This window comes from Pseudorca crassidens, chromosome 7 (genome assembly GCF_039906515.1).
Source record: "Pseudorca crassidens isolate mPseCra1 chromosome 7, mPseCra1.hap1, whole genome shotgun sequence".
Taxonomy (NCBI): domain Eukaryota; kingdom Metazoa; phylum Chordata; class Mammalia; order Artiodactyla; family Delphinidae; genus Pseudorca; species Pseudorca crassidens.
In genome coordinates, this window is record NC_090302.1 from 44,051,930 (window position 1) to 44,079,457 (window position 27,528).

The 27,528-nt window shown below is 39.8% G+C and overlaps 1 protein-coding gene across 1 annotated transcript in view; it reads right to left on the reverse strand.

The window, feature by feature from the left end:
- The window catches only part of PCSK5 (proprotein convertase subtilisin/kexin type 5), a 317,195-nt gene that overhangs the window by 104,645 nt on the left and 185,022 nt on the right, over positions 1-27,528 (reverse strand). Inside the window, exon 9 of the mRNA XM_067744135.1 lies at positions 18,268-18,368. Within this exon, the coding sequence (XP_067600236.1) occupies positions 18,268-18,368 (101 nt within the window). The remainder of the gene's footprint in view (positions 1-18,267; positions 18,369-27,528) is intronic.

Genomic DNA, 27,528 nt, shown 5'->3' on the forward strand with positions numbered 1-27,528 from the left:
GGTGCTAAAGATTAACAACTATGACTGTAAGATGTAATACAGTTTCAGAGATGTAAAAAAAATGTTTATTTCAAAATAAAGAAATGATGGTAACAAGCATGACTCAATAAATATTTCTTGAATGAATTAATCAATATTTAGAGTTAAGACTAAACTTGTTGGCATTATACCCCACTAAATCCAGCTACTTGAATAGATATCTATCCATACTTTTTTTTTTAACATCTTTTTTGGAGTATAATTGCTTTACAGTGGTGTGTTAGTGTCTGCTTTATAACAAAGTGAATCAGCTATACATATACATATATCCCCATATCCCCTCCTTCTTGCGTCTCCCTCCCACCCTCCCTATCCCACCCTTCTAGGTGGTCATAAAGCACTGAGCTGATCTCCCTGTGCTATGCAGCTGCTTCCCACTAGCTATCTATTTTACATTTGGTAGAGTATATATGTCCATGCCACTCTCTCACTTCGTCCCAGCTTATCCTTCCCCCTCCCCGTGTCCTCAAGTCCATTCTCTACGACTACATCTTTATTCCTGTCCTGACCCTAGGCTGTTCAGAACCATTTTTTCGTTTTTTAGATTCCATATATATGTGTTAGCATACAGTATTTGTTTTTCTCTTTCTTACTTCACTCTGTATGACAGACTCTAGGTCCATCCACCTCACTACAAATAACTCAATTCCATTTCTTTTTATGGCTGAGTAATATTCCATTGTATACATGTGCCACATCTTCTTTATCCATTCATCTATCGATGGACAGTTAGGTTGTTTCCATGTCCTAGCTACTGTAAACAGAGCTGCAATGAACATTATGGTACATAACGCTTTTTTTTTTTTTTTTTTTTTTTGCGGTACGCGGGCCTGTCACTGCTGCGGCCTCTCCCGTTGCGGAGCACAGGCTCCAGATGCGCAGGCTCAGCGGCCGTGGCTCACGGGCCCAGCCGGTCCACGGCATGTGGGATCTTCCCAGACCGGGGCACGAACCCGTGTCCCCTGCATCGGCAGGCGGACCCTCAACCACTGCGCCACCAGGGAAGCCCCATAACTCTTTTTGAATTATGGTTTTCTCAGGGTATATGCCCAGTAGTGGGATTGCTGGGTCATATGGTAGTTCTAGTCTTAGGTTTTTTTGTGTTTTTTTTTTTGCGGTACGCGGGCCTCTCACTGTTGTGGCCTCTCCCGTGGTGGAGTACAGGCTCTGGACACGCAGGCTCAGCGGCCATGGCTCACGGGCCCAGCCGCTCCGTGGCATGTGGGATCTTCCCAGACCGGGGCACGAACCTGCGTCCCCTGCATCGGCAGGCGGACTCTCAACCACTGCGTCACCAGGGAAGCCCCTAGTTTTAGTTTTTAAAGCAACCTCCAAACTGTTCTCCATAGTGGCTGTATCAAGTTACATTCCCACCAACAGTGCAAGAGGGTTCCCTTTTCTCCACACCCTCTCCAGCATTTATTGTTTGTAGATTTTTTAATGATGGCCATTCTGACTGGTGTGAGGTGATACCTCATTGTAGTTTTGATCTGCATTTCTCTTATTAGTGATGTTGAGCATCCTTTCATGTGTTTGTTGGCAATCTGTATAACTTCTTTGGAGAAATGTCTATTTAGGTCTTCTGCCCATGTTTGGATTGGGTTTTGTTTTGATATTGAGCTGCATGAGCTGCTTGTAAATTTTGGAGATTAATCTTTTGTCAGTTGCTTCATTTGCAAATAATTTCTATCCATACTTTCGAAAAACCAAAGGGAGAGTTCCTTCCCTCCCTTCCTTCCTTCCTTCCTCTCTCCCTCCCTTCTTTCCTTCATTGTACAAGTATTTGATTGCCTGCTATATGCTAAACATTGTTATTATTGCTGGGGCTACTGCAGCATACCCACTTTCAAGACAGCTTACAGTCAGGATGGGGGTGTTCTTTTGATCTAAGGGCCACCTGCAGATGAGTCACCCAAACTATCCTGAGGACTCTGAAATCTGCATTTTTAAACAAGATTCAGGAAGACGCATGTGCACACTAAAGCTGAAAAAAGAATCTTCAGATAAACAACAAGGTCACACTGTATAGCACAGGGAACAATATTCAATATCCTTTGATAAACCATAATGGAAAAGAATAAGAAGGCACATATATGTATAACTGAATCACTCTGCCATACAGCAGAAATTAACACAACATTGTAAATCAACTATACTTCAATTAAAAAACAAAGAATCTTCAAAGTATAGCTCAAATCCCTCTTCTTTTGTAAAGTCTTCCTAAATCATCTCTGTTCAAAATTTCATCACCCTTCTCCATACTCATGGCCCTTATACTTCACAGCAGCCATTTATAATTAACCATGTCTCGTAATAGCTCTTAAAACACATGATGTAGTGTGATGGTGGGCTGCGGTGTCACACTGCCCTGAGTTCAATTTCCAGATCTATCACTTCTTGCCTGTGCAAGTTTCTAAGCCTCAGTTTCCGCATCGAAATATGGTGATGTTGCCTACTTTATAAGCGCTGCTTTGAGGATTAAATGAGATGACCAATGACAACACTAAGTTCAATGTTTGGCACAGAGTAAGAATTCAATAAAAGCAGGCAGCTGCTTTTATTTTCCATCCTTTTCCTTTTCATTTTACCTTCTTGCACTCTTACACACTATTTCCACACTCAGTTGGGGCTGACAGCAAGAAGAATCTTTTGCCTCATACACAGTATGTCACAGTCAGATGTGCTATGATTTTTACTGGGTAGGATGACACTACCAGACTTTGCAGGCATCTTGTTTTTCTGGCATATGCAAAGAACGTAAAACTTTACTTCATCTCAGTTGCACATATGGTTACTCAATAAGATTTAGAATCAGAATGAATAGAGAAATGAGAACTTAATCCTAGATGGTAAGAAATACGCCAATCTTCTAAGCACAAAATGTCTTGCTTTTTGTCCTATTTCAGGTATCATATTTTACTAGAAATTTGTTGCTTTGAGCTTGACACATCAAATGCCATAAACAACTTGTTGACGTCAGGATGAATAAATCTTATATGCTAGTGAAATGACATGCCTTTCAATCTGTCAAGTATATTTATCGTATTTATTTTTCTCTCATATTGATAACGGCAAAGTGTATTATGATTAAAATTCTTCAAAAAGAGAGACAGAAAGAATGCTGGAATCAGCTAAATACAAAAAACTAGATGCTAGTGTCACTGGGAACAATTATGCTCTTCTGAACAAATGACACAAAAATCTTCTAGGAGCAAAAAATTATAGGTCAAGAAAATGTGGGCACAGGCAAGATGGATTCAAAACAGCCCAAGAACACTTGGTATAAAAATAGATTTGAATTTCAACTGGGTTTCAGTATAGAGCTGAGGAATATATTTGAGAATCTTCAAAGACAGTGATATTCCAGGAAGCCATACAATAAGTCATTTTGCAGAATGTACTGAAATATGCTTTGATTAAAGTGATTAAGTGGTAGATTATGATGTGAAACTATAATGAACCCGGGAAAAAAAAGTCAGCTTCTCTTATCCCTAGCAAGAAAAATTATATTTGATAGTATTTGGGGTGTTACCATAGACACTATCAAGAACAAAAATTTCTTGGCAATGAATATAATCCACAAATCCTCAAGAGACTAAATTTAAATACTAAATTTTACATACTTCTTATAAACTCACTCATACACTAGTAGATTTTCTAAGCAATTTTATGGGGTAACTGCATAAAAATTAATTTGCTATTAACACCCTATTTAAATTAAAGGACGTGCCAGTAGATGAGCAATTTATAATGTAAATAAATCTGTTCTCTTTATTTTCTTTCTCTTTTTAAACATGTAAATTGTCTCAGACATTTATAGCAATCATGGTCTTAGTGAAAAGCCTTTTCTAAGGAGTAATTCATAAACTTTTAGGAAGCTGATGCACAAAAGCCCAGTCAGTAATTGTAGGAGAAATTTGCTATAGGTCTTGTCACCAGACCTTTAAGCCCAGGGACCTTGTCCCATGCAGTATTTATGCTTCTTCTAATTCTCAGAATCCCATGGGAAGAAAAGAGTATCTATTTCAATAAATGGTATGCAATCCACCCAAGAGCTCAGCTGAGGAACTAGAACTCAGCCTTGAGTTTTTCCTTTACCCCCAAGCCCATGATCTAATTCTCTCTCTGTTTGTTGAACATGCAAAATGTATAGCAGATCTATCCATTTCTCTCTATCCCCATCACCATCACCTTGAACAGGCTACCCCAACCTTTCCTGATCTACAGAACTAACTCGCAAAATGGTTTACCTGCGTTGCTCCCACACCAGGACTTCTCCAAGGAGAATCTGGAATGATCTTTAAAAATTTTCATCAACTCATATCTCCCTCCTTAAAAGACTCCATAGATCTCTTATCATGCTTACCTACTATGACGCCATATGTATACTGGACTTTTCCAACCCTCTCCTCACTTTAGCCATACAGATCTTTCTAATCCTCAAAGCCAGTAACTTGTTCCAACCACAGGGTCTTCCGAGCTGGCTCCTCCCTCTCCCTGGAATGCACAGGCCAGCTCTTTACAAGGTAGGCTTCTTCCCATGTTTCAGGTCTCAGCTAAAATGTCACTTCCTCCCAGAGGTCTCTGCTTAACCACTGTATGTAAAAATACCTCCGTTACTCCCCATTATTCTACTGTTTTTCTTAGTACTTATTGTTTGCTTTTTTACAGACTGCCTCACCAAATAGGATGAAAGTTCCACCTCTGTCAATCCACCAATCAATTCACAATACCTAGCATAGGAACTGACAATCGGTGGACCATTAATACATGTCTGTTGAATGAATGAATGATTCCATCTAAGGTCTATGTTACCAACAACCTTAGTCTCTTTATATACCTTTCAGAGATGAGAAAAAATGAGATTAGAAGTTTCCTTCCAAACTCCCCTCTTCTACACCGACTCTTTTTTTGGTGGACTTAAACTGGGAGAAGCTTCCTACTTTGTGTTTTCTCAGAGTGGTGTCATTTTTATAGAATTCTAGGCATAGTGTCCTTTCAGATGGGATTCTTGTCAAGGTGGTGGAGAGGATGGCATATCATAGATAATGATATAATTGCTATGAAATCAGTCAAAGAGGACACTGTAAAGACCTTTCCCACCCCCAATCTTCCAGCATTACTGCTTAGGTTAAATCACAATTTGAATATTTAGAACATGAGACATTTCTAATATATGACAAATGACACTTGAAAATGATATCTGACCAGCTCTACAAGGAAAAACTCTGGGGATTGCAACAAGACTGAGAATTACTCTTCTTAAGAAATAATCTTTATTACTACAGTAATAAGAGCAAAATACATTCAGTGAATAATCACCTAATAGATTCATTCTCTGTTCTCAGTTCAGTCTCTGGGCAACTCAACCATCCATCAAGTTTCCTAGTTTCCTCAACTCAGGAAGGGGATGGAAAACACTGGCTAAGTCTCCAGATAATACAAGGTGAATAAGCCTGTTGACCAGGGCTTTTCTAGGAATAAAGGACACCTTTGGAAGCTGCATTGTTTTAAGCCATGGACCATCAGTTAAGGTACAAAGTTGAGTCCAGTGAGAATTGGCTTCTACATAATTTGAACTTGCAAAGTGCTAGAGGACACAGTGTATTGTCTGTGTGTGTGTAGACATAACAAAGCTATTTTCATGCACGGTCCTGGCAGAAGGCCCGTGGTAACTGCTCTGTGAGTCTGGTTACAATTATGTCACTATAGGGAACAATCCAGGACAGTACATCCTTTCTCTGTCCACTCAGCCTCACATGGAAATGTGTGCTGTTTCTACCTCACAAACCCCTTTTTCAGCTCTCCTGCCTGACTACCTTTTAATTTTCTTCACCCTCTTTACAGTATATGGCCCAACAATTTATGCCAGAAATCTCAGCTAAATTCTAAGCCAGAACTACATTACAATACAGGAGAAACTCTAAGAGTACGTGAAAGGAAGGACATGTGTAATAACTCCTTCTTTAACCTGTAATTATACAGAACCTGAGCATTTATGCCTGTATTCTCACTATCTGTGCATGTGCTAAGTTCTAATTGAAATAAATAAAACCCTCCTAAAAGGAGAGTTGGTATATCCTCTGTTATTTTACCTCAATCATCAAATGCATTTGTGCTCTCCGCCCACTGCAACATTTCATACAGCTGAATGTGGCCCTTGGGAGAATTTTTAATGGAACATTTTATACTGAAATGTGTTCTTAATTAAAACAAAACAAAGAAGATTAGAACAGTTTACAAGATATCAGGCCTAAGATGCTAACACCAATATTTAGAAATGTTTATGCCTATCGTATCTTTCATATGTGGCCTCACTTCAAGATGCTCAGTTCTAGAACTTTGAAGCCCCTCAATTAGTTATTTTAACTCAGTTTGTTAAAAACTCCAGACTTCCTTTCAACTGTCTTAGGTATTAACTTCTCACAATAATTGCATCCCAAAGATTTTGGGCAGTGGCCCATTTTTTCTTGCACTGGAAATATACATAGGTAAGAGAGAGACTATAATGAAAGGTAAAACAAAGATATAAAGTGGTTGATGAAGGGGAACTGCAAAACATTTATATAGATGGACTTTTTAGGTCTTACAGAAATGCAGATGATAAGTTTAATTTCCTAAGAAAGAATTTTCGGGATAGTTTTCTGAAAACAACAGCATATGAGGTGAATCTTCCTGTGGCCCAACGCGTCTTTAATTCTTCACACGTTGATCTTTCCATGTCTCACATTAACCCACTGAAGAATTCAGTGGAATTTTAGCTTCTTCTGGAAGCTAAAAGAGGGAATACCATCATGTCTTTATTTTACCCAGGGTAAGCCCAGTTCTAAGGAATGATATGTAAACTGGGTAAGGGATGAGCTGTGGCAGTGCGTAAGAGGAGTCACTATGCAACAGCAATGAGAGGAACTGAGAGGTAAAAATAATATATGAAACTGAGCAATTCTATTAACCTCATTTCCCTTGTACAAAAAATAAGAAGGTTGGAATAGATGGATTAATTTAATGTTTGTTTAGAATTGAACTTGTTCAAAACATGGTGTTTAAGGTGTCATAGAGATTATACAAATGCCATGGCACCAAGGTTCCAATTTGGATCATCATCGAGTCTGACTGTTTCAATTTCTTCTAAATCCTTCATGTTCCACCACCTTTCCACCAAAACTATTTCACAGACTTTCTTAAATTATTTGTGCATGAATGCTGGTGTCCATATGCCCCCTAATGATATTTTAAGATCCTTTGAAGGCAAGTGACACAGTTTACAAATATTTGAATTATGTCCTGCCTAATTCACTTAGCTCCTAGCATGATGCTTTAAAAATTATTTTTTATCTCTAGGCAGGAAACACAAGAGAAGGAAAAGAGCTACAATACCAAAGCCAAAAAAATTTTAAAAAATGGTAATAGGAACATACATATCGATAATTACCTTAAATGTAAATGGATTAAATGCTCCAGCGAAAAGATGCAGACTGGCTGAATGGATACAAAAACAAGACCTGTATATATGCTGTCTACAAGAGATCCACTTTAGACCTAGAGACACATACAGACTGAAAGTGAGGGGACAGAAAAAGATATTCCATGCAAATGGAAATCAAAAGAAAGCTGGAGTAGCAATTCTCAGATCAGACAAAATAGACTTTAAAATAAAGACCATTACAAGAGACAAAGAAGGACACTACATAATGATCATGGGAGATCCAAGAAGAAGATATAACAATTGTAAATATTTATGCACCGAACATAGGAGCACCTCAATACATAAGGCAAATGCTAACAGCCATAAAAGGGGAAATCGACAGTAACACAATCATAGTAGGGGACTTTAATACCCCACTTTCACCAATGGAAAGATCATCTAAAATGAAAATAAATAAGGAAACACAAGCATTAAATGACACATTAAACAAGATGGACTTAATTGATATTCATAGGACATTCCATCCAAAAACAACAGAATACACTTTCTTCTCAAGTGCTCATGGAACACTCTCCAGGATAGATCATATCCTGGGTCACAAATCAAGCCTTGGTAAATTTAAGAAAATTGAAATCGTATCAAGTATCTTTTCCGACCACAACGCTATGAGACTAGGTATCAATTACACGAAAAAAGTCTGTAAAAAATACAAACACATGGAGGCTAAACAATATGCTACTAAATAACCAAGAGATCACTGAAGAAATCAAAGAGGAAATCAAAATACCTAGAAACAAAGGACAATGAAAATACTACAACCCAAAACCTATGGGAGGCAGCAAAAGCAGTTCTAAGAGGGAAGTTTATAGCAATACAATCATACCTCAAGAAATAAGAAACATCTCAAATAAACAACCTAACCTTACACCTAAAGCAATTAGAGAAAGAAGAACAAAAAGAACCCCCAAAGTTAGCAGAAGGAAAGAAATCATAAAGATTAGATCAGAAATAAATGAAAAAGAAATGAAGGAAATGATAGCAAAGATGAATAAAACTAAAAGCTGGTTCTTTGAGAAGATAAACAAAATTGATAAACCATTAGCCAGACTCATCAAGAAAAAGAGGGAGAGGACTCAAATCAATAAAAGTAGAAATGAAAAAGGAGAAGTTACAATAGACACCGCAAAATTCAAAGCATTCTAAGAGACTACTACAAGCAACTCTATGCCAATAAAATGGACAACCTGGAAGAAATGGACAAATTCTTACAAAAGCACAACCTTCCGAGACTGACCCAGGAAGAAATAGAAAATATAAACATACATATCACAAGCACTGAAATTGAGACTGTGATTAAAAATCTTCCAACAAACAAAAGCCCAGGACCAGATGGCTTCACAGGCAAATTCTATCAAACATTTAGAGAAGAGCTAATACCTATCCTTCTCAAATTCTTCCAAAATATAGCAGAGAGAGGAACAGTCCCAAACTCATTCTACAAAGCCACCATCACCCTGATACCAAAACCAGACAAAGGTTACAAAGAAAGAAAACTACAGGCCAATATCAGTGATGAACATAGACGCAAAAATCCTCAACAAAATACTAGCAAAGAGAATCCAACAGTACGTTCAAAGGATCATACACCATGATCAGTGGGGTTTATCCCAGGAATGCAAGGATTCTTCAATATATGCAAATCAATCAATGTGAAAAACCATATTAACAAACTGAAGGAGAAAAACCATATGATCATCTCAATAGATGCAGAAAAAGCTTTGGACAAAATTCAACACGCATTTATAATAAAAAACTCGCAGAAAGTAGGCACAGAGGGAACTTACCTCAACATAATAAAGGCCATATATGACAAACCCATAGCCAACATCGTTCCCAATGGTGAAAAACTGAAACCATTTCCTCTAACATCAGGAACAAGACAAGGTTGTCCACTCTGACCACTATTATTCAACATAGTGTTGGAAGTTTTAGTCACAGCAATCAGAGAAGAAAAAGAAATAAAAGGAATCCAAATCTTTAAAGAAGAAGTAAAGGTGTCACTCTTTGCAGATGACATGATACTATACATAGAGAATCCTAAAGATGCTACTAGAAAACTACTACAGCTAATCAATGAATGTGGTAAAGTAGCAGGATACAAAATTAATGCACAGCAATCTCTTGCATTCTTATACACTAATGATGAAAAATCTGAAAGAGAAATTAAGGAAACACTCCCATTTACCACTGCAATAGAGGAATAAAATACCTAGGAATAAACCTACCTAAGGAGACAAAAGACCTGTATGCAAAAAACTATAAGACACCGATGAAAGAACTTAAAGATGATGCAAACAGATGGAGAGATATACCATGCTCTTGGACTGGAAGAATCAACATTGTGAAAATGACTATACTACCCAAAGCAATCTACAGGTTCAGTGCAATCCCTTCCAAACTACCAGTGGCATTTTTCACCAAACTAGAACAAAAAAATTCACAATTTGTATGGAAACACAAATGACCCCAAATAGCAAAAGCAATCTTGAGGAAGAAAAATGGAGCTGGAGGAATCAGGCTCCCTGACTTCAAACTATACTACAAAGCTACAGTAAACAAGACAGTATGGTACTGGCACAAAAACAGCAATATAGATCAATGGAACAGGGTAGAAAGCCCAGAGATAAACCCACACACATATGGTCACCTTATCTTTTATAATGGAGGCAAGAATATATAGTGGAGAAAAGACAGCCTCTTCAATAAGTGGTGCTGGGAAAACTGGACAGCTACACGTAAAAGAATGAAATTAGAACAGTTCCTAACACCATACACAAAAATAAACTCAAAATGGATTTAAGACCTAAATGCAAGGCCAGACACTATAAAACTCTTACAGGAAAACATAGGCAGAACACTGTATGACATAAATCACAGCAAGATCTTTTTTGACCCATCTCCCTGAGTAATGGAAATAAAATCAAAAATAAACAAATGGGACCTAATGAAACTTAAAAGCTTTTGCACAGCAAAGGAAACCATAAACAAGATGAAAAGACAACCCTCAGAATGGGAGAAAATATTTGCAGACGAAGCACCTGACAAAGGATTAATCCCAAAATATACAAGCAGCTCATGCAGCTCAATACCAAAAAAACAAACAACCCAATCCAAAAATGGGCAGAAGACCTAAATGGACATTTCTCCAAAGAAGATATACAGATTGCCAAAAATCACATGAAAGGATGCTCAATATCACTAATCATTAGAGAAATGCAAATCAAAACTACTGTGAGGTATTACCTCACATCAGTCAGAATGGCCATCATTAAAAAATCTACAAACAATAAATGCTGGAGAGGGTGTGGAGAAAAGGGAATCCTCTTGCACTGTTGGTGGGAATGCAAATTGATACAGCCATTATGGAAAACAGTATGGAGGGTCCTTAAAAAACTAAAAATAGAACTACCATATGACACAGCACTCCCATTACTGGGCATATACCCTGAGAAAACCATAATTCAAAGGAGTCATGTACCACAATGTTCATTGCAGCACTAGTTACAATAGCCAGGAGATGGAAGCCACCTAAGTGTTCATTGACAGATGAATGGATAAAGAAGATGTGGCACATATATACAATGGAATATTACTCAGCCATAAAAAGAAACAAAATTGAGTTATTTGTAGCGAGATGGATGGACCTAGAGTCTGTGATACAGAGTGAAGTAAGCCAGAAAGAGAAAAACAAATACCATATGCTAACACACACACACACACATACACACACACATATATATGAATCTAAAAAAAAAATCGTTCTGAAGAACCTAGGGGCAGGACAGGAATAAAGACGCAGATGTGGAGAATGCACTTGAGGACACGGGGGGGGGGGGAAGGGTAAGCTGAGATGAAGTGAGAGAGAGGCATGGACATATATACACTACCAAACATAAAATAGATAGCTAGTGGGAAGCAGCCGTGTAGCACAGGGAGATCAGCTCGGTGCTTTGTGACCACCTAGAGGGGTGGGATAGGGAGGGTGGGAGGGAGACGCAAGAGGGAGGGGATATGGGGATATATGTATTCGTATAGCTGATTCACTGTGTTATACTGCAGCAATTAACACAACATTGTAAAGCAAATATACTCCAATAAAGATGTTAAAAAAATTATTTTTAGTATGCAATAGATATTGATTACATACACATAAATAAAGACTGTAAGATACAGTCTTTAGTCTCAAGGAGTTTCAGCCTTGTTTGGAAGGTAATACATACAAAAACATCTGTAGTACAAGAACAGAAGTTGTCTAAGCTATCTAGAACTATATTCTCTCTATATATATTCTAGAATCTTGTTCTACATATACCTATATGGTAAACCAGTGGTAATAGACAATTGAAATAAGAGAGAACAGATAGATAATAAGAAGAAAGTAGATGAGCCTACCTAGGAATGTGTGTGTATTTATGCATGCACATGTGTAGAACACCAAGGGCAGCTAATGCTTAATGTGTACCAGGTCTATTTCTAGTATATATAGAATACATATATGCATATACAGAATAGATGTATGTATAGAATGGAATACACATTATAGAATATACAGAACAGAATAACAGCTGCCACCCCAATTTATTTATTTTCTAAATTTAGATCTGGATGTATTAAATGTTCTCAAAGGATAGCATCCCTGTGGCCCCTGAGATATGAAATCTGAGGAAAAGGCTTTGGGTCACTTAAAACAGGAATTTGTGGCAGATTCCTTGTATCAGTGCTAAATAATGTCAGATGTTTCTACCCAACTCAGTCCCTGTTATTTACCATTCACTGTGCCACATTTCTTGTTTGCCGAGTACATACTGTTCAAATTTCCAGTGAAAGACCATTTGCGATTCAAGGCAAAAAGGTTTCTTTGGTGAATTTAAATTCTGAATTTCCTGAGCTAATGCTGATAATTTAACATATAAAACACTACTAAAATAGCTTTCCTTAGCTAATAGTTGCAGACTCAAGGCAGGAAAACTTTCAGTAAAACAGAGTTTATGATTCTGAATACTAGGTTTTTATGAATGTCAGTTATTTCAACTGTATTTTATAAACCATTTAGTATGAAATATCATTTGCTAGCAACATAATTTTTTCTTTCTACACGTCTGGGGTACTGGTAATATATACCAGCATTGAGACACAAAGCACCTTACAAATATGACTTGATGTTTTTCTAGGTTGCTCACTCAACACTATTAGTTATGTTTCACTACTTTCTTTTTCTTTTCTTTTTCTTTTTTTTGGTGGTACGTGGGCCTCTCACTGTTGTGGCCTCTCCCGTTGCGGAGCACAGGCTCCAGACGTGCAGGCTCAGCGGCCATGGCTCACAGGCCCAGCCGCTCCGCGGCATGTGGGATCTCCCCGGACCAGGGCATGAACTCGTGTCCCCTGCATCGGCAGGCGGACTCTCAACCACTGCGCCACCAGGGAAGACCCAACTACTTTCTTCATTTAAGAAACCTGCTCCCAGGTTCCTCAGACAACTAAAAATAGAATTACCATATGATCCAGCAATCCCACTCCTGGGCATATATGCAGAGAAAACTCTAATTCAAAAAGATACATGCACCCCTATGTCCACAGCAGCACTATTCACAATAGCCAAGACATGGAAACAACCTAAATGTCCATCTACAGAGGAATGGATCAAGAAGATGTGGTATATACATATATACAGTGGAATACTACTCAGCCATAAAAATGAACACAATAATGTCATTTGCAGCAACATGGATACAACTAGAGACTATCATACTAAGTGAAGTAAGTCAGAATGAGAAAGACAAATAGTATATGATATCACTTATGTGTGGAATGTAAAATATGACATAAATGAACTTATCTATGAAACAGAAACAGATTCATGGACATAGAGAACAGACTAGTGGTTGCCAAGGGGGAGGGGGTTGGGGGAGGGGTGGAGTGGGAGGTTGAGGTTAGCAGATGTAAGGTGTTATATATGGAATGGATAAACAACAAGGTTTTACTGTATAGCAGAGAACTATATTCAGTATCCTATGATAAACCATAATGGAAAATATTTAAAAAAGAATGTGTATATATGTATAACTGAATCACTTTGTTGTACAGCAGAAATTAACACAGCATTGCAAATCAACTATACTTCAAAAAAAAAAAAATAAAGAAACCTGCTCCCAGGACGCTTACTTTACTTAAACTTTTTCAGTTACAGTATATAAAAAGATGTCATTTTAAGTAGCAATGGACCAAATGATAATTAGTTTACTTGTAATCACTGATTACATATTCCCTACTCACTCAACTGAAAAACCAGAAAATTCCCCCCAAATCCACAAAAGCCAAACAACAGAAATATTATAAACCTCTGAACCAATACATAAGTGATGAGGGCACCCCGAAACAGAAACAGTTTTCTTGCCTCTCTTTTAAGATGCCAGTGTTTTCTCTTATTCTGAAATTGCTCCTGATTTTTAGAAGGGAAAATATTTAGAGCTTCTCGCTCCCAGGTAACATTTTTAGGAGCAGGAGGAAATTGTTTAGTAATTAGAAAGACAAAGTTATGATCAGACTGTCAGAGGCGGCTATAGAGCTTAAAGAGGCTCTAGACTCAGGACAACAAGGAAAGGAGGTAGGTTTTTAGAACTGAGAATCCTTCCAGTCTTGGGAGTGGTACACTTTCACCCAAGGATCTGGGGGTGTGTTAGTTACAGTGGAGTTTCTTACAACACATGTTCTTACATACCCCACAGGATAAGGATGGCCTGGGAGTCCTATTAGTTATCACAGCAGAGTTAATGACCAAACTTTCAGATATATATGCATTCAGATAAGAGATCTGAACACTTTAAGCTTCTCTGTTTCTCTGTTTTGTTTTTGTTTTCTCTTCCGTTAGTTTCCTAAGAAGATTTTTTGGAAAGCTCCAACCTTAGGGGAGCAAGAAGACTCACAAGGCAGAGGGGTCAACAGTTGGAGTAGCATCACAGTAGGACCCACAGTCCTACTGATCCAGGCAAACGTGCCGATGCAAGCAAGCACGTGAGGATGTAAAGGAAGCAGGCTGTGAAGAAGCTGGGAGGCGGCAGTTTTCCCTGAGTATATACTACTGTAACCTAGTGACGTTAGGAGAAACGATGCATTTCTCCTTGTCCGGCAGGAAGAGCTGGGCTATGCAGCTGGATAGGGACTGGCAGTCCCCGCCTGCAGCTTTTCAGCTGAGCGCTCAGCCTCATCCAGTGACTCATCTGACCTGAGCAGGGGGTGGATATCTGAAGTGCTGGACAGAGTCCTGGGTCAGAATTCTGCCCAGCTCTGGCTTTCTCTTCCCTCCTCATAAGGGAGTACAGTGGTCCACCTCCCCACCCCAATCCTTGTCTTCTCTTTCTGCGGTTTCATTTATGCATGGTCAACCACGGTCCAAAAATATTACATGGAAAATTCCAGAAACAAACAATTCGTAAGTTTAAATTGTACAGCATTCTGAGTAGTGCGATGAAATCTCACACTGTCCAGCCCTGTCCCACCTGAGATCGCCAACCATGGCGTGATGATCCAGATTACCCAAAGATGACCCTCCTTCTGACATATCATCAGAAGGTCAGTAGTAGCCTAACACTACGTCACAATGCCTACGCCATTCACCTCACTTCATTTCAACACGGAGGCATTTGATCATCTCACATCATCACAAGATGAGTGAGTATGGTTCTATAAGATGTTTAGAGAGAGAACACATTCACATAACTTTTAAAACAGTATATTGTTATAATTGTTGTATTTTTAGTTACTGTTCTTCATTTCTTACTGTGCCTAATTTATAAATTAAACTTTGTTATAGGTATGTACTTATAGGAAAAATCATAGTACATATGGGGCTTGGTACTATCTGTGGTTAAAGGCATCCACTGGGGGTCTTGGAATGTGGATAACAGCGAACCACTATCAGGCTCTTCAACTTGTGACAGCAAAGGCTGAATCTCAAAATACCAAGGTTTAAGTGTCGCTAAGAAGTACTAGTGGTGGAGGCTGGGTGACTGGGTGAGGTACACTTACCAAGGGTTAAACTTAGCTTTGTTGAGAACAACTGCAACCTTGGTACACTGTTACTTGAGCTCTTTGCTATTTAGATCCTTTTTCTCCCGTGGGAGGCCCATTGCTTATTGATGCTAGTTTAACATCCGTGCCTGACCCACTCTTGAGGTACCCAGGCCTATTTCCCCCAACTTTCAGCTTCACTTACAGGCAAAGATTGGCCTGTAGAACAAACCGATAGAGATGCAAGGAAAGGTTTATTCTTTCTCACCTGATCTGGTTGTTTACTATATACTTTGGCCGCATGATCGGACTAGACTGTTTAAAATCTTAGAATACAGTGGATTTTCTAAACTCTATTCTAGGACCTTCCTTCCACCCATTGCAGTTTTGGCAAAAATCAATCTTAAAAAAATGCTCAAAATGCAAAGGGAAAGAAAACAGGCAGCTTTCCAGTGTGTTCCCCAGCCCCAAAGCAACCTTATCCAACTGAGTGTGTTGTTTGAGGCATAAAATAAGGAGTTTTCATTTGAGCTTAACTAGTGGTTAAAAGAATTATTGTTGAAAATATTAGTGTTATAGTAGTATTTCAAGGAACTGAGTAGCATGTGCTGTACAGCCACAGTTATGGTACTTGGTTGCCAAATTTGAGATTATATCCTTTTTTTGGGAAACGGGGAGGTGCAGGAAGAATTCCTGATTTTTTTTTTTTTTTTAGTAGTTTGTGGACAGGAGACTATTCCAGAGAAACAACCCAGAATTTCAGAATGAAGACGATATATTTTTCAAAATCCAACTTACAGTCACCAAATTAAAAACACAGATACTTAATCTGCTGTCAGAACAGTCCAGTGAAAAGTTATAAAGTGAGAATAGAATAAGTGCCAACTCCTCGCTAAACTTTTAACACTTTAAAAGATAAAATGTGTTGAAATGATTTAATATTTAACCCTGCCAAAACAAAAGAAATCCAAACATTGATGGGAGCTTGAATATCTCTCAATGTCAGTGCTTAGGGGCAGGAGGCCACCAAAAGATATGGTACCTGCTATGGTCTGAATACTTGTGTCCCCTTAAAATTCGTATGTTGAAACTTAACACCCAATGTGAGAGTATTAGGAGGTAGGGCCTTTGGGAGGTGATTAGGTCACAAGGCTGGAGACCTCTTTAATGGGATCAGTGCCCTCATAAGAGACATTTATCCAGAGATCTCCCTTGCCCCTTTCTTCTACCATGTAAAGCCGACTAGGAAGTGGGTCCTTGCCAGACACTAAGTCTGCTGGCACCTTGATCTTGGACTTTCCAGCTTCGAGAGCTGTGAGAAATAAGTGTTTGTTGTTTATAAGCTACTCAGTTTATGGTATTTTGTTATAGCAGCTTGAATGGACTAAGATACCACCATATCCAGAGCCTGTGTTCTTCTGCCTGTCTCAGTCCAAGGAATTACACATGACTTAGCAATTTACTGAATCCATATTACGTTGAGGCCCAACTGCCTTGACAGAGGCTGTCTGCCTTATAGAGAGTCAGCTGTAAATGTTGGGAAGCCAATACGTACCGGGAATGAAACAGTACTGTTCTTATTAATACCCGAGTCTCATCATGATTCTTGTATTCTTTCCCTGTCACCTGCTATGGCTCTACATCAGGTTTATATGAAAGAATCTTTCCATTCCTCCCTAGGGCAGGGATGCAAGGCTATTTTTGGAAAAACACTTATGTAATTACTTCAATTCCTTCTTGTTATGATCCTCCTGTGGGGATGGCCTCAGAGTTCAGGCCCACAATCCCTTTTATAAAATCCTTGGACCAGATATGTTCGGAATTCAAAATTTTTTCAGATATGGTGTCCACAGCATAGGGTACACAAAACTTCCAGTGGGGTCCAAGTTAGCACCTCATAATCAAAGATATTAATGCTTCTACAGTGAAATGTGTGAATTTTCACAATACATAAAGACTGAAAATAGCTTCAAATCAGTTCTGGGCGAGCTTTGCCATCAAATGAGTTTTGGTGTCAAATGTGCAAAAAACAACTTTCAGTTTTCAGGCCATTTTGGCTTTTGAAATTGAGGGTAAGGGAGTGTAGATCTCTATTAGGTTTTCAAAGAGTTAAGACAAACTAATCTATTGGTGCTTGGAGAAAGAAGAGAGGAGACCTACCACCATATAAATCTAACCTAAGAACCTAAAATAACCTGAGGGGGCCTTTCAAAGGGATCTTTTAAACACCAAATTTGACTACATTAAGAAGGATTTCAGTTAAGTGGGTTGTCTTTCTTCCTGGGCTCCTGTCATATGACCTTGCCGTGTTTTGCTCCCCAGAGTGAGTCTGTGACGGTTCTACTGTCATGGAATCTGAGCTGCATTGCTGTCCTTCAGGGAAAGGAACCAGAAGTGGGCAGACCTAAGCTTTCTGAGACTCACAGAACATTCCCCGACTAGAATAAAAACCTCAACAAGGCAAGAGTGTTACAGCCAACTGGCATGCCTGCACTATGACTCCACAATAAAGTAATTACACAGTTTGATTTCTTAAGATAAAGACCAAAAAAGTTGCCTTTTCCCTTAACGGAGGGGAAGCTTTTCTTAAGGCCTAATCTTTGCAGTTTTAAAGGTGGAATTGGGAAGATTACAGTCTGGCTGTTTGTGCTCGAGACTGTATACTAGCGAAGGGGTAAACTGTCCTTGAGCTGAGGGGCTGTCGCCAGTGGAGACATATGGAGATAAAGGCTTACTTGGCTTCCAGGGCCAGTGCAATGATGCCTGCAGCCATGGGGGCTGAGGCCGACGTCCCAGTGTGGTTGTCCGTGCAACGCTGCCTCAGATCCGTAGTGATCTAGAAGACAGAAGTGGAAAATTTAGGGCTCTGGGGTCAATGTGAGTCACATGCAAGTAAAAAGAAATTTACTCATAAAACTGGAATGGAGGGGTGTTGAAATAGTTGTTTTAAATTCCTTGTTCCTGCACTCCTGTGGCTGTATCACTTCCAGAGAATTGCCTGTGTAAATCAACTCTGAAAAGGGGAGGGTTTGGAAATTGGATTCCACTTGTGTTACAACCAGGGTGAGGACTGAGGTGAGCCTTTGGCCCGAAACATACGGGTTGTGCAAGTGTATCCTTAAATTTTACACCCTAGGCACCTCACTTGCCTCTCTCTGGTCCCAGCTTTAGTTAAAACGAAAGTTCTTTCATTACTCCAACATTTTAAATAATCAAACACGTTGATCCAACAACGAGACACTGAGTTAAGCACCTAGCATAAGGAATAAAAGCACAGGGTCTTGTTCCTGCCCTCCTAGAACTATTACATTGGAAAAGCTGCAGGTTTCAAGCAAAAGATTTATTCTGTCCTAGAAGGAACTTTGCTTACAGACTCATTTTTAGAATGCACAGAAATGTGACTTGGATGAACCAAGACTTCCTGGTAGATTTAACACAAATACTAAAAACAAGGTTGAAGCCAGTGTACTTGATGTGAAATGAACAGATCTAAGTGCATGCTTGTATATTATAGGAGATCAGCCATTTTCTATTTTTTAAAGATCAAAATGTGAGAACTAGATCATTTTTTCCTCTTGGTTTGAATCTAGTTCACTTCAGCTGTGGCTGAATAACATGCCCATCAGCAAGGGCAGTGTTTCTCAACCTTTGTTCCACGATCATTTCATGAAAGAAGAAAAATTAAATGCAGAATCTTCATAACAAGAGAAATAAAGCACTATGGTATATAATTTCGCAAACCACTGCAATATCTAAGATCCTCCCTCCCTGATAAGAATCCTTTTTTGCCCCCTTGGGACTAATAGCCCTCCTGCTGGGAAGCTACAAGGCTTGTGAGATGAACTTAGGAGTCTCATTGTAGTTATTGGAAGACATTGGTAAAGCTTTCTCAGTCATCAAGACAAGTATATTGCCCATATTTTACAGATAAGAAAACTGAGGTGAAAGGTCATCAGAAAGGTGTGGGGGATAGAGGTGGCGAAAACAAAGCCTTGCTTTTCTAAGGTGCATCCTTCAAAAGAATGCAGATTAGCTGATTTGGAAAGAAATTCGCTCATCACCGAAACGAAGCACTGCATAACTCTGTAGAAATGAGTCCTCCCCTAAAAGTTTCCTCAGGGTCACATGAGGATGTCTGAAGGGACTCTTTAATTATCTGTCATGAATCGAGACTGACATCCTGGTGATTTAGTTTCACACGAGGCCATCAGGGCTCACTATCTGTTCTTTATGCCTTTTGACACCACTAATATTACCAGATTAGCCATACCAGAGAGGCACTGATACAAAAGAAATGGGAGAGAGAGTAAAAATACAGAGAACCATGTAGATAGGTGGTGGGAGAGAGGAGACAAGCCTTGCACTCTTTTCTGGAATAACTGAGAGCTGGGCAAGAGCCCGACCGTGTGTTTGGCAAGCAGGGCAAGTTGTTTCTAGATTCACAGACGTGATTAGCTAGCCATCCTCTGAGCCTCCACGGTGGATGTTCGCAAGACGTCTGGGTAAAGAGAGCCCTACCCACTTCTACATTAAGAAACTTCTGAGATTTTTCAATTGTTGACGTTAAAAAGGTATTTCTTTTTGGAGGGAGCGAGGCAAAAAACCCCACATAACACAGATTTACACTTTTAACAACTTTTTAAGTGTACAGTACAGTATTGCTAATTATATGCACTTGGCTGTGCAATCCTAGAGCTCTACGACGTTTTCACCTTGCCTGACTGAAACTCTACCCATTAAACAACTCCCCACGGCCCCTCCCCAGCCCCTGGCAACCACCATTCTACTGTTTGCTTCTGTGCCTGTCACTGCTCTAGGTACCTCATGTAAGTGGAATTATGCAGCATTTGTCTTTTTTGTGAGTGGCTTATTTCACTTAGATTAACGTCCTCAAGGCTCATCCGTGTTGTAGCATGTGGCAGGATTTCCTTCTTTTTAGGCTGCATAATATTCCATTGTATTATATAGTATATTTTCTTTATTCATTCATCTGTCAATTGGTATTTGGGTTGCTTCCACCTCTTGGCTATTGTGAATAACGCTGCAATAAACATAGGTGTGTAAATAGCTCTTCCAGATCCTGTTTTCAATTCTTTTTTTTTTTTAAAGACCAACTCCTTTAGACCCACAGCTGGCCTTTTCGTAATTCTTTCTTTCTTTTCTCTTTTCTTTTTTTTCCTTCCTCCCTTCCTTCCTTCCTTCTTTATGGCAGCGTTGGGTCTTCGTTGCTGCATGCGGGCTTTCTCTAGTTGCGGTGAGCGGGGGCTACTCTTCATTGTGGTGCGCGGGCTTCTCATTGCGGTGGCTTCTCTTGTTGTGAAGCACGGGCTCTAGCAACGTGGGCTTCAGTAGTTGTGGCTCCCGGGCTCTAGAGCGCAGGCTCAGCAGTCACGGTGCACTGGGCTTAGCCGCTCCGTGGCATGCGAGATCCTCCTGGACCAGGGCTCAAACTCGTGTCCCCTGCATTGGCAGGCAGACTCTTAACCACTGCACCACCAGGGAAGTCCTCAGATCCTGTTTTCAATTCTTTTGGATATGTACTCAGAACTGAGATTGATGGATTGTTAAAAAGTGATTTCTATTTCATTTGAAATGATGGGTGAATTTGCAGCCTTATTTTCCAAAGGCCTGGTCCCTAAGTCAATGTATAAATACCCCAGCAGCAGCCTGTTTCCAGGTCTCCAGATATACTGTTGTTGAGAGGTGGCCTTGCCTGCATTTTTCTCATTTTACCTCACCCTCACGGTCACATTCCTTTGCCAAGTTTTTTTTCTTTTTTCAATGACTTGTGCCTGAATTCAAGATTTTTCATGACGCTTTCTCGGTTGGCTCATTTTGCTTATTCTTCAGCTGCACCAGACGCTTTCAATGTACAGAAACAAATCCAGAATAGAGACGCCAAGTGTGTGCAGCATTTGCGAGTGTAATAAATAGCTACCTCCAGCCTCACCTCCAGTGAACAATAAAAGTGTTACGATGTTGGATTGGCCATAGGAATATGCTCCATCCAAATAGGGTCCGCAGGTATATACACAAATGACATATACTTAAGTAAACAGCCATTTAGTACTTTTATATATAAACACCAATTTACTGTTAAATGCTATTAATATAGGCAAGTTTGTAGAATTCCACATCATTATCATTGTGCTTTTATTTTTTTTTTCCAATCACTTGAACTAAATGAAACTTGAGTAGTGAGTAGGGGTAGAAAGGGAGTGGAACAGGAAGGTGATGGAGAGGAGGGAGGTTAAAAGGAATGGAGAGAAAAGAAACAAAAACATCCTCACTCCCTTCTCATCCTGCTTTAAGTGGAAACTCCAGCTGGGTCATTTCAAGAGGAAGTTACTGTCAGTGGTCGAGATATTGAGGTGTAAATTACCGGAAAGATCTAAGGCAGGTTTTCATCATTAAGAGAACGCACAGCATCAGGAAATTTTTATGTCCATCTTTAGAAAGAAAAGGCAAAGACCACCAAGGAGCATGCAATTTTAAAGAAAAATGATGCTCCCCAAACTGGAACCACATGGGGTAACCCCATTAATCACAACACATGCATACAAGAACTGACAGTGTAATTTAAAGGAAAAGTTGCATTCGACGGTTGGCCCACATCATGGGGCTGGGAATTCAGAGAGTTGATATGTGAAAACAGAACAATAAAGCGCATTAAGTTTCAATTCCATTTTAGAATGTCTCAGAATTTGGTTTTGGTCCCGCTGGCGCATCTTCCATGCTCTAAATTCCCCAAATTCACTACCCAAATCAGAAACAGAATTTTTCTGCACAGAACTTCTCAGATTGCTCAAGAAAATATCATTTCTGCCCATCAGAGTGAAGGAAACAGGAGATGACACCAGGCCTCACACCAGATCAAAGCTGTCTTGATCAGCAAATTAGATTTTCAGCCTCTCCCGGGTAGCAGATGGGCTTTTGGACTCCACAAAGTTTGGGATGTCATCTTGATTTGGTGAGATGGGGTGGGTATTCAGGTCGAGTCAGGCTTCTGCTGTTGAAGAACCATCCCTTTTTCTCATCCTAAGCTCTTATTTCCGAGTATTTCACATTTCGATTACTTGGGCTGATTGGATCTTTTATTCTAGCCTGTTGATGTAATTCTCCAGGGAATCTCAGTTCAGATTGAGGCTGGTTATAAATGACAAATCTTTACACAGTTAGGAGTTTCTGTCTCCCTGATACCTTGTGATCTGTTTTATTTTGAAGGTGCCATATTGTCTCATATCTGTTAAAAGAGCAACTGAACAGATATTTTTAAAACATGAAATGATTCTGTCTGTCAGGTTGAATTTGTTTCTGGTGTCGATTTGGATTTGGATTAGAAAGGTGCCCCCCCAAAAAAACCTGTTTCAGACACATCTCTGGAGGAGGATAAGGGCAGAAACTACATCTTAAATGTGTTAACGAATAAAATAGGAGAAGCTGATTTATTAAGCACAGCAAAATATAAAGGAACCAAAGACTAACGCTTTCTGTGTTCACCAAAGTCACAAAGACTGGTGTAAAATTCGATTATGACTGACAAAAGACCACACAAAATTCCACTCCCATGTTGCAATGAGAATCTGTAACTGTAAAGTGCAAACGTAAGGTTTTGCTTATCAATGTGAGGTTAATATCACGAAAGAAGGATCCCATCTTATATCATTTTTTGAATCTCTATAATGTTCAGCTCAGTGCTGGGTACAGAGCAGAGGTACAGTATTTATTTGTTAAGTTGAATTACTAGTGTCAAGCTCCTTTCTACTCATTTTGTTCTATGTTTTAAACTCTCCCACTTATTAGGAAAGACTTCAAGGTTACTTCTTTATCGATTCTCCAAATAAGACTTACATAAACTTATAAGCAGCCTACAAAAATTATGTGTGTATGTGTATATACACAATCCAGGGGCTAAAGTATAGCCATTTCTCTTCCTACTACTATTGCTAACACTAGCTGCACTGCTTCTAAAACCACCACCACCAGCAACTTGCAAAGAGCAAGGCAATGAGCGATAGGTGTGTATGTTGTATATAAAATATATTTGTTTATATAAAATTATATTGGATCCACAAGAACTCTGCAAGGAAGATATATCAATACTATTTATTAACTAAGGAAATGGAGGCTCAGAGAGATTCATGAGCCCAATGACGTGCAGCCACTAAAGAGCTGGTAAGTGGTGAAGTATTAAATCCTGAAATGGCAGCAAAAGAAAAAGCTGAGCTACAGAGTGTAGTCACCCATGAGAGCAAAGGTGGCAGTTCCAGACCATCACCAGCAATTATGGCGAAACTGGCCTTGGGATCCAGCCCCCGTCAACCAGTGGGTATCGCCATTCTCCTTTGGGCCACAGTCAAAAATCAGAATTTTTTAGACATAAACTTTCCTTCCTTCTTTTTAACATTCTCAAGAGAATACGGATCAGACGTCTATACAAACTAAACACATCTGGATTTGCTAGTCTTTCACTCATGAAAAATCATGACATTTCCCAAATCAAAAGGAGAAACAGAGAGATGATAGCAATGACTGCATCTGAATAACAAATTCGTTAGTGCAGAGGGTACTTTCTGCAAAAGGAAATGTGTGGCTGCTTAGGAATATTAAAAGCAATAAGATAATTCCTCCGATGGAACTGGTCTTTCAGGCCAACCCTGAGATACCCCAGGCAGCAAGTTTGTTTTGAACACAAATAAATAAAATGACATCAGAAGAGGGCTGAGCAGAGCATATATTTAAACCCGGGCTCACAAGACCCAGGAGGCATACGATGGCCCCCATATTCCAATCACTGAGACAAATTACTAGAGGAAAAAAAGACAAAGGCTGAACAAGTCCCCAAAGAAATATAATTTAATGATGGGAGTGACTGGGGAGGGAGGGGAGCTTTATCTCTATCAAAGAACTTGGGAGAAATTCAGGAGGTAGTGAAGGGTTACATAAAGACAGGATCTTTAAGGCTCCTTGACACTAAGGAGAGTTGGATGTACAGCCTTCTACAGCGGGATTCCTGTAGGCAATTTCCTATGTGAAATATATTGTCACGTACCCTCTGCCTTTCTCCAACCTACCAGTAGAGGAAGATTCTCTGAGAGTACCTACCTGCCTCCTGTGACTGTTTAAACGCCTTGTGAGGCTTCTATCTTTCTCAGTGTCAGTTACTCCTGAACATTTATCAAGCTCAGGCTCTGGGAAAGAACAAAGTCTTCAACCTCAAGTTGTTTCCATTCTAGCATGGAAAACAGTCAATAAAAAAATGTATAACATCATGTTAAGTAGCTCTAAGGATGCCAGAAAGAAAACTGAACAGGATAAAAGAGTAGAGTTTGGGGGGAGGGGAGTGCCACTCTTTCAGGGGAAGGTGAGGAAGAACAGCCTCCCTGATAGGAAATTGGAGAAGAGGCATAAATGAAGTGGTTTCTGGGAAAAGAGTGTTCCTGCCAGATGACGCGAGTCGCACAGGAGGGCCCTGGTTTGAAATCACACAAAAGGCAAAAGGTAACTTTGGGGAGTTCAACGCCAGGTCACGGGAATTAGCCACTTAGACTGGCAAAGGGCTTAGGTGTTTTGCAAGAAGACCGACCGATCGTCTGAGGGGGTTAGGAAGAGGTCTAACGGCATGAAATTCAAAATTAGTGAGCCATAAAAATAAAAATGTGCTGTTCAATATAACCACCAATAGTCCCATGTGGATATTTAAATTTAAATCAGTTAAAATTTAATCGGAATTAAAATTAAAGTTCTTCCACGCACTGGCCATATTTAACATGCTCGACAGCCACGTGTGTCTAGTGACTACCATTTTGGCAGCACAGATGGAGAACCTTTCCATCCTAGCAGAAAGTCCTACTGGACAACGCTGATCTAAAGGACTACAAAGCAAATTGCTCATTGTATTTGGAGTGTATAAAATTTGAATACACTGTCATCAAGAATATAAATGAAAGTAAAGGTAATAAATTTAAAAATTAAAATTACTTTCCATATTCAAAAAGAACGAGTGGGCCAAGTACTGAAAAACAGTGGATGCCTATATAGTCCACATACTTTTCTTTTTTTTTTAAATCACTGTGAAGAGAACCCCAAACAGGCAAGAAAAGCACCATTCTTTTATACAGTCCCATGCTGGAGGTCCCTGGGAAGGATCTGGGGCATGACAGCACATTGGTTACAAGGTGGGCTGGGGGTTCAACACAACTTTGGTTGGAATCCAGACTCTACCACTCACTACATGTGTTTCTTTTAACCTTTCAGACTTCAGTTTTCTCACCTGTAGAGTGGGGACAATACTTGATCTTCCTGCATAATGTTTTGGTGATACAAAGAGAGGATGCATTCAATGTGCATAGCACACTACCAGGCACACATCAGAAGGGCAAAAAATGTTATATTTATGACATGTTAATATAACTGTAAATGTACTACATGTCTGGCATGGAATAAAATGCATACGGTGTTGTTAATAAAAACATTATTTCATAATAACCAGTCACTTCAACTGATTTCTATTTACCTTATAGGGGAGCTTCTTATCATAGTAATCTTGATATTTTAGTTGCTTCACTTGCTATAATAAGGTTCAAGGCCATCACTGATCCGAAGCTATTAAAGCATGCGTGGAATACCAAGGTCCACAACTGTACGATAGTGATGGTAGGAAACCAAGGGATGGAGACTTGGCTACGTTCTGAAACTCAGGGCAAGGTTTTCCTACTTGCACACCATGAAAAGGACAAGAAAAAATTATTTAACCAAAGTGCTTTCCCAGAAGCAGTGAGATCTTTCCTCTCTCCTGGATCCTCAGCGTCTGCCTCAGTTCAACTCACAAAGGTGCTCTATGAATGAAGAATGACAACTGTGCTCTTCTGAAGAAGCTGCAAATGACAAAAGGAAATGGATGGACTGGGGAGGGGAGCCCCAGAACAAAGGGAGACACTGCTGTTCCTGTAACACTCAATCATGGATGCCACTAACAGGATGCGGGCATCTCTGAGGGACCACAGACATCTGGTTCAAAGCGTGGTGAAGAAAAGGTCCTAAGCGCAGAGCAGGATTATTTGTCATTCTGACATCTAGAAGGAAAAGGGGCAGCTGGACCATAAAAGCCTGATGTTGCCGCCAACTCTCCTCACGTTCAAACTGTTAACATGTTTACCATCAAAGTGCCATTCTTTACGGGGTGGGTGGAACGGATCGTGGTTCTACAGATTGGAAAAACGAAGGTGCGACAAGCACCTCTGTTAACAACAGCTGGAAAAACGACCAGCCTAAGCTCCCACGATACAGAAAGCTACCCTGACTTAGGGAACAAGGGTACCAGCCACTTACTAGGTGGCTCGTTGCCACAGGCGTTGTGTAAGTACCTTAGGCTCAGTATATTGCTGTCTTCATGAAAATTTATGAGGCTGGTTCTGGCTTTACCTCCATTTTACGGAGGAGGAAACCAAGACTCGGTAGAGGTTACTTAGCCACTGAGTGGTCTGTCCGTAGCTAGAGATTATAACTGGGAACAGCTACCACATTCCTCTCCAACTGAGGGTAATCTGGAGGTTCAGGTAAAACAAGAGAATCTGAGAACTGGCTAGAGAAAAATTCGTACAATTGCTGCTACGAAAATGGGAGAGGTTAAACAAAAGGCAGAGCCAAGTAAAAGGTAAACAGGTCACTTTATATATTCAGTGAGTCAGTAAAGGTTCTGATATCAGAAGCAGCAACAAGGGAAAAGTGAAATATGACCTGAATCAAGGATACTGACATTAAATCATGGCGTCCATCTTTCCTCTCAAGCCCTATCCCTCACCACAGAATGATCGATTTGTCCGTCTGTGGAAGAATCCTAAATGACCACCCAGTCAATGGGGGTCATAGCAGCTACCACACCATCACAGTAAGTAGTGATGAAAAGCCCAGGAAGGTCAAGTGTAAGGAGTAAATCTCCGGGTAGCAATTTTGAGGTCCCTCTATCTGCACTGTCCTCTTCCATCTGGGACCCG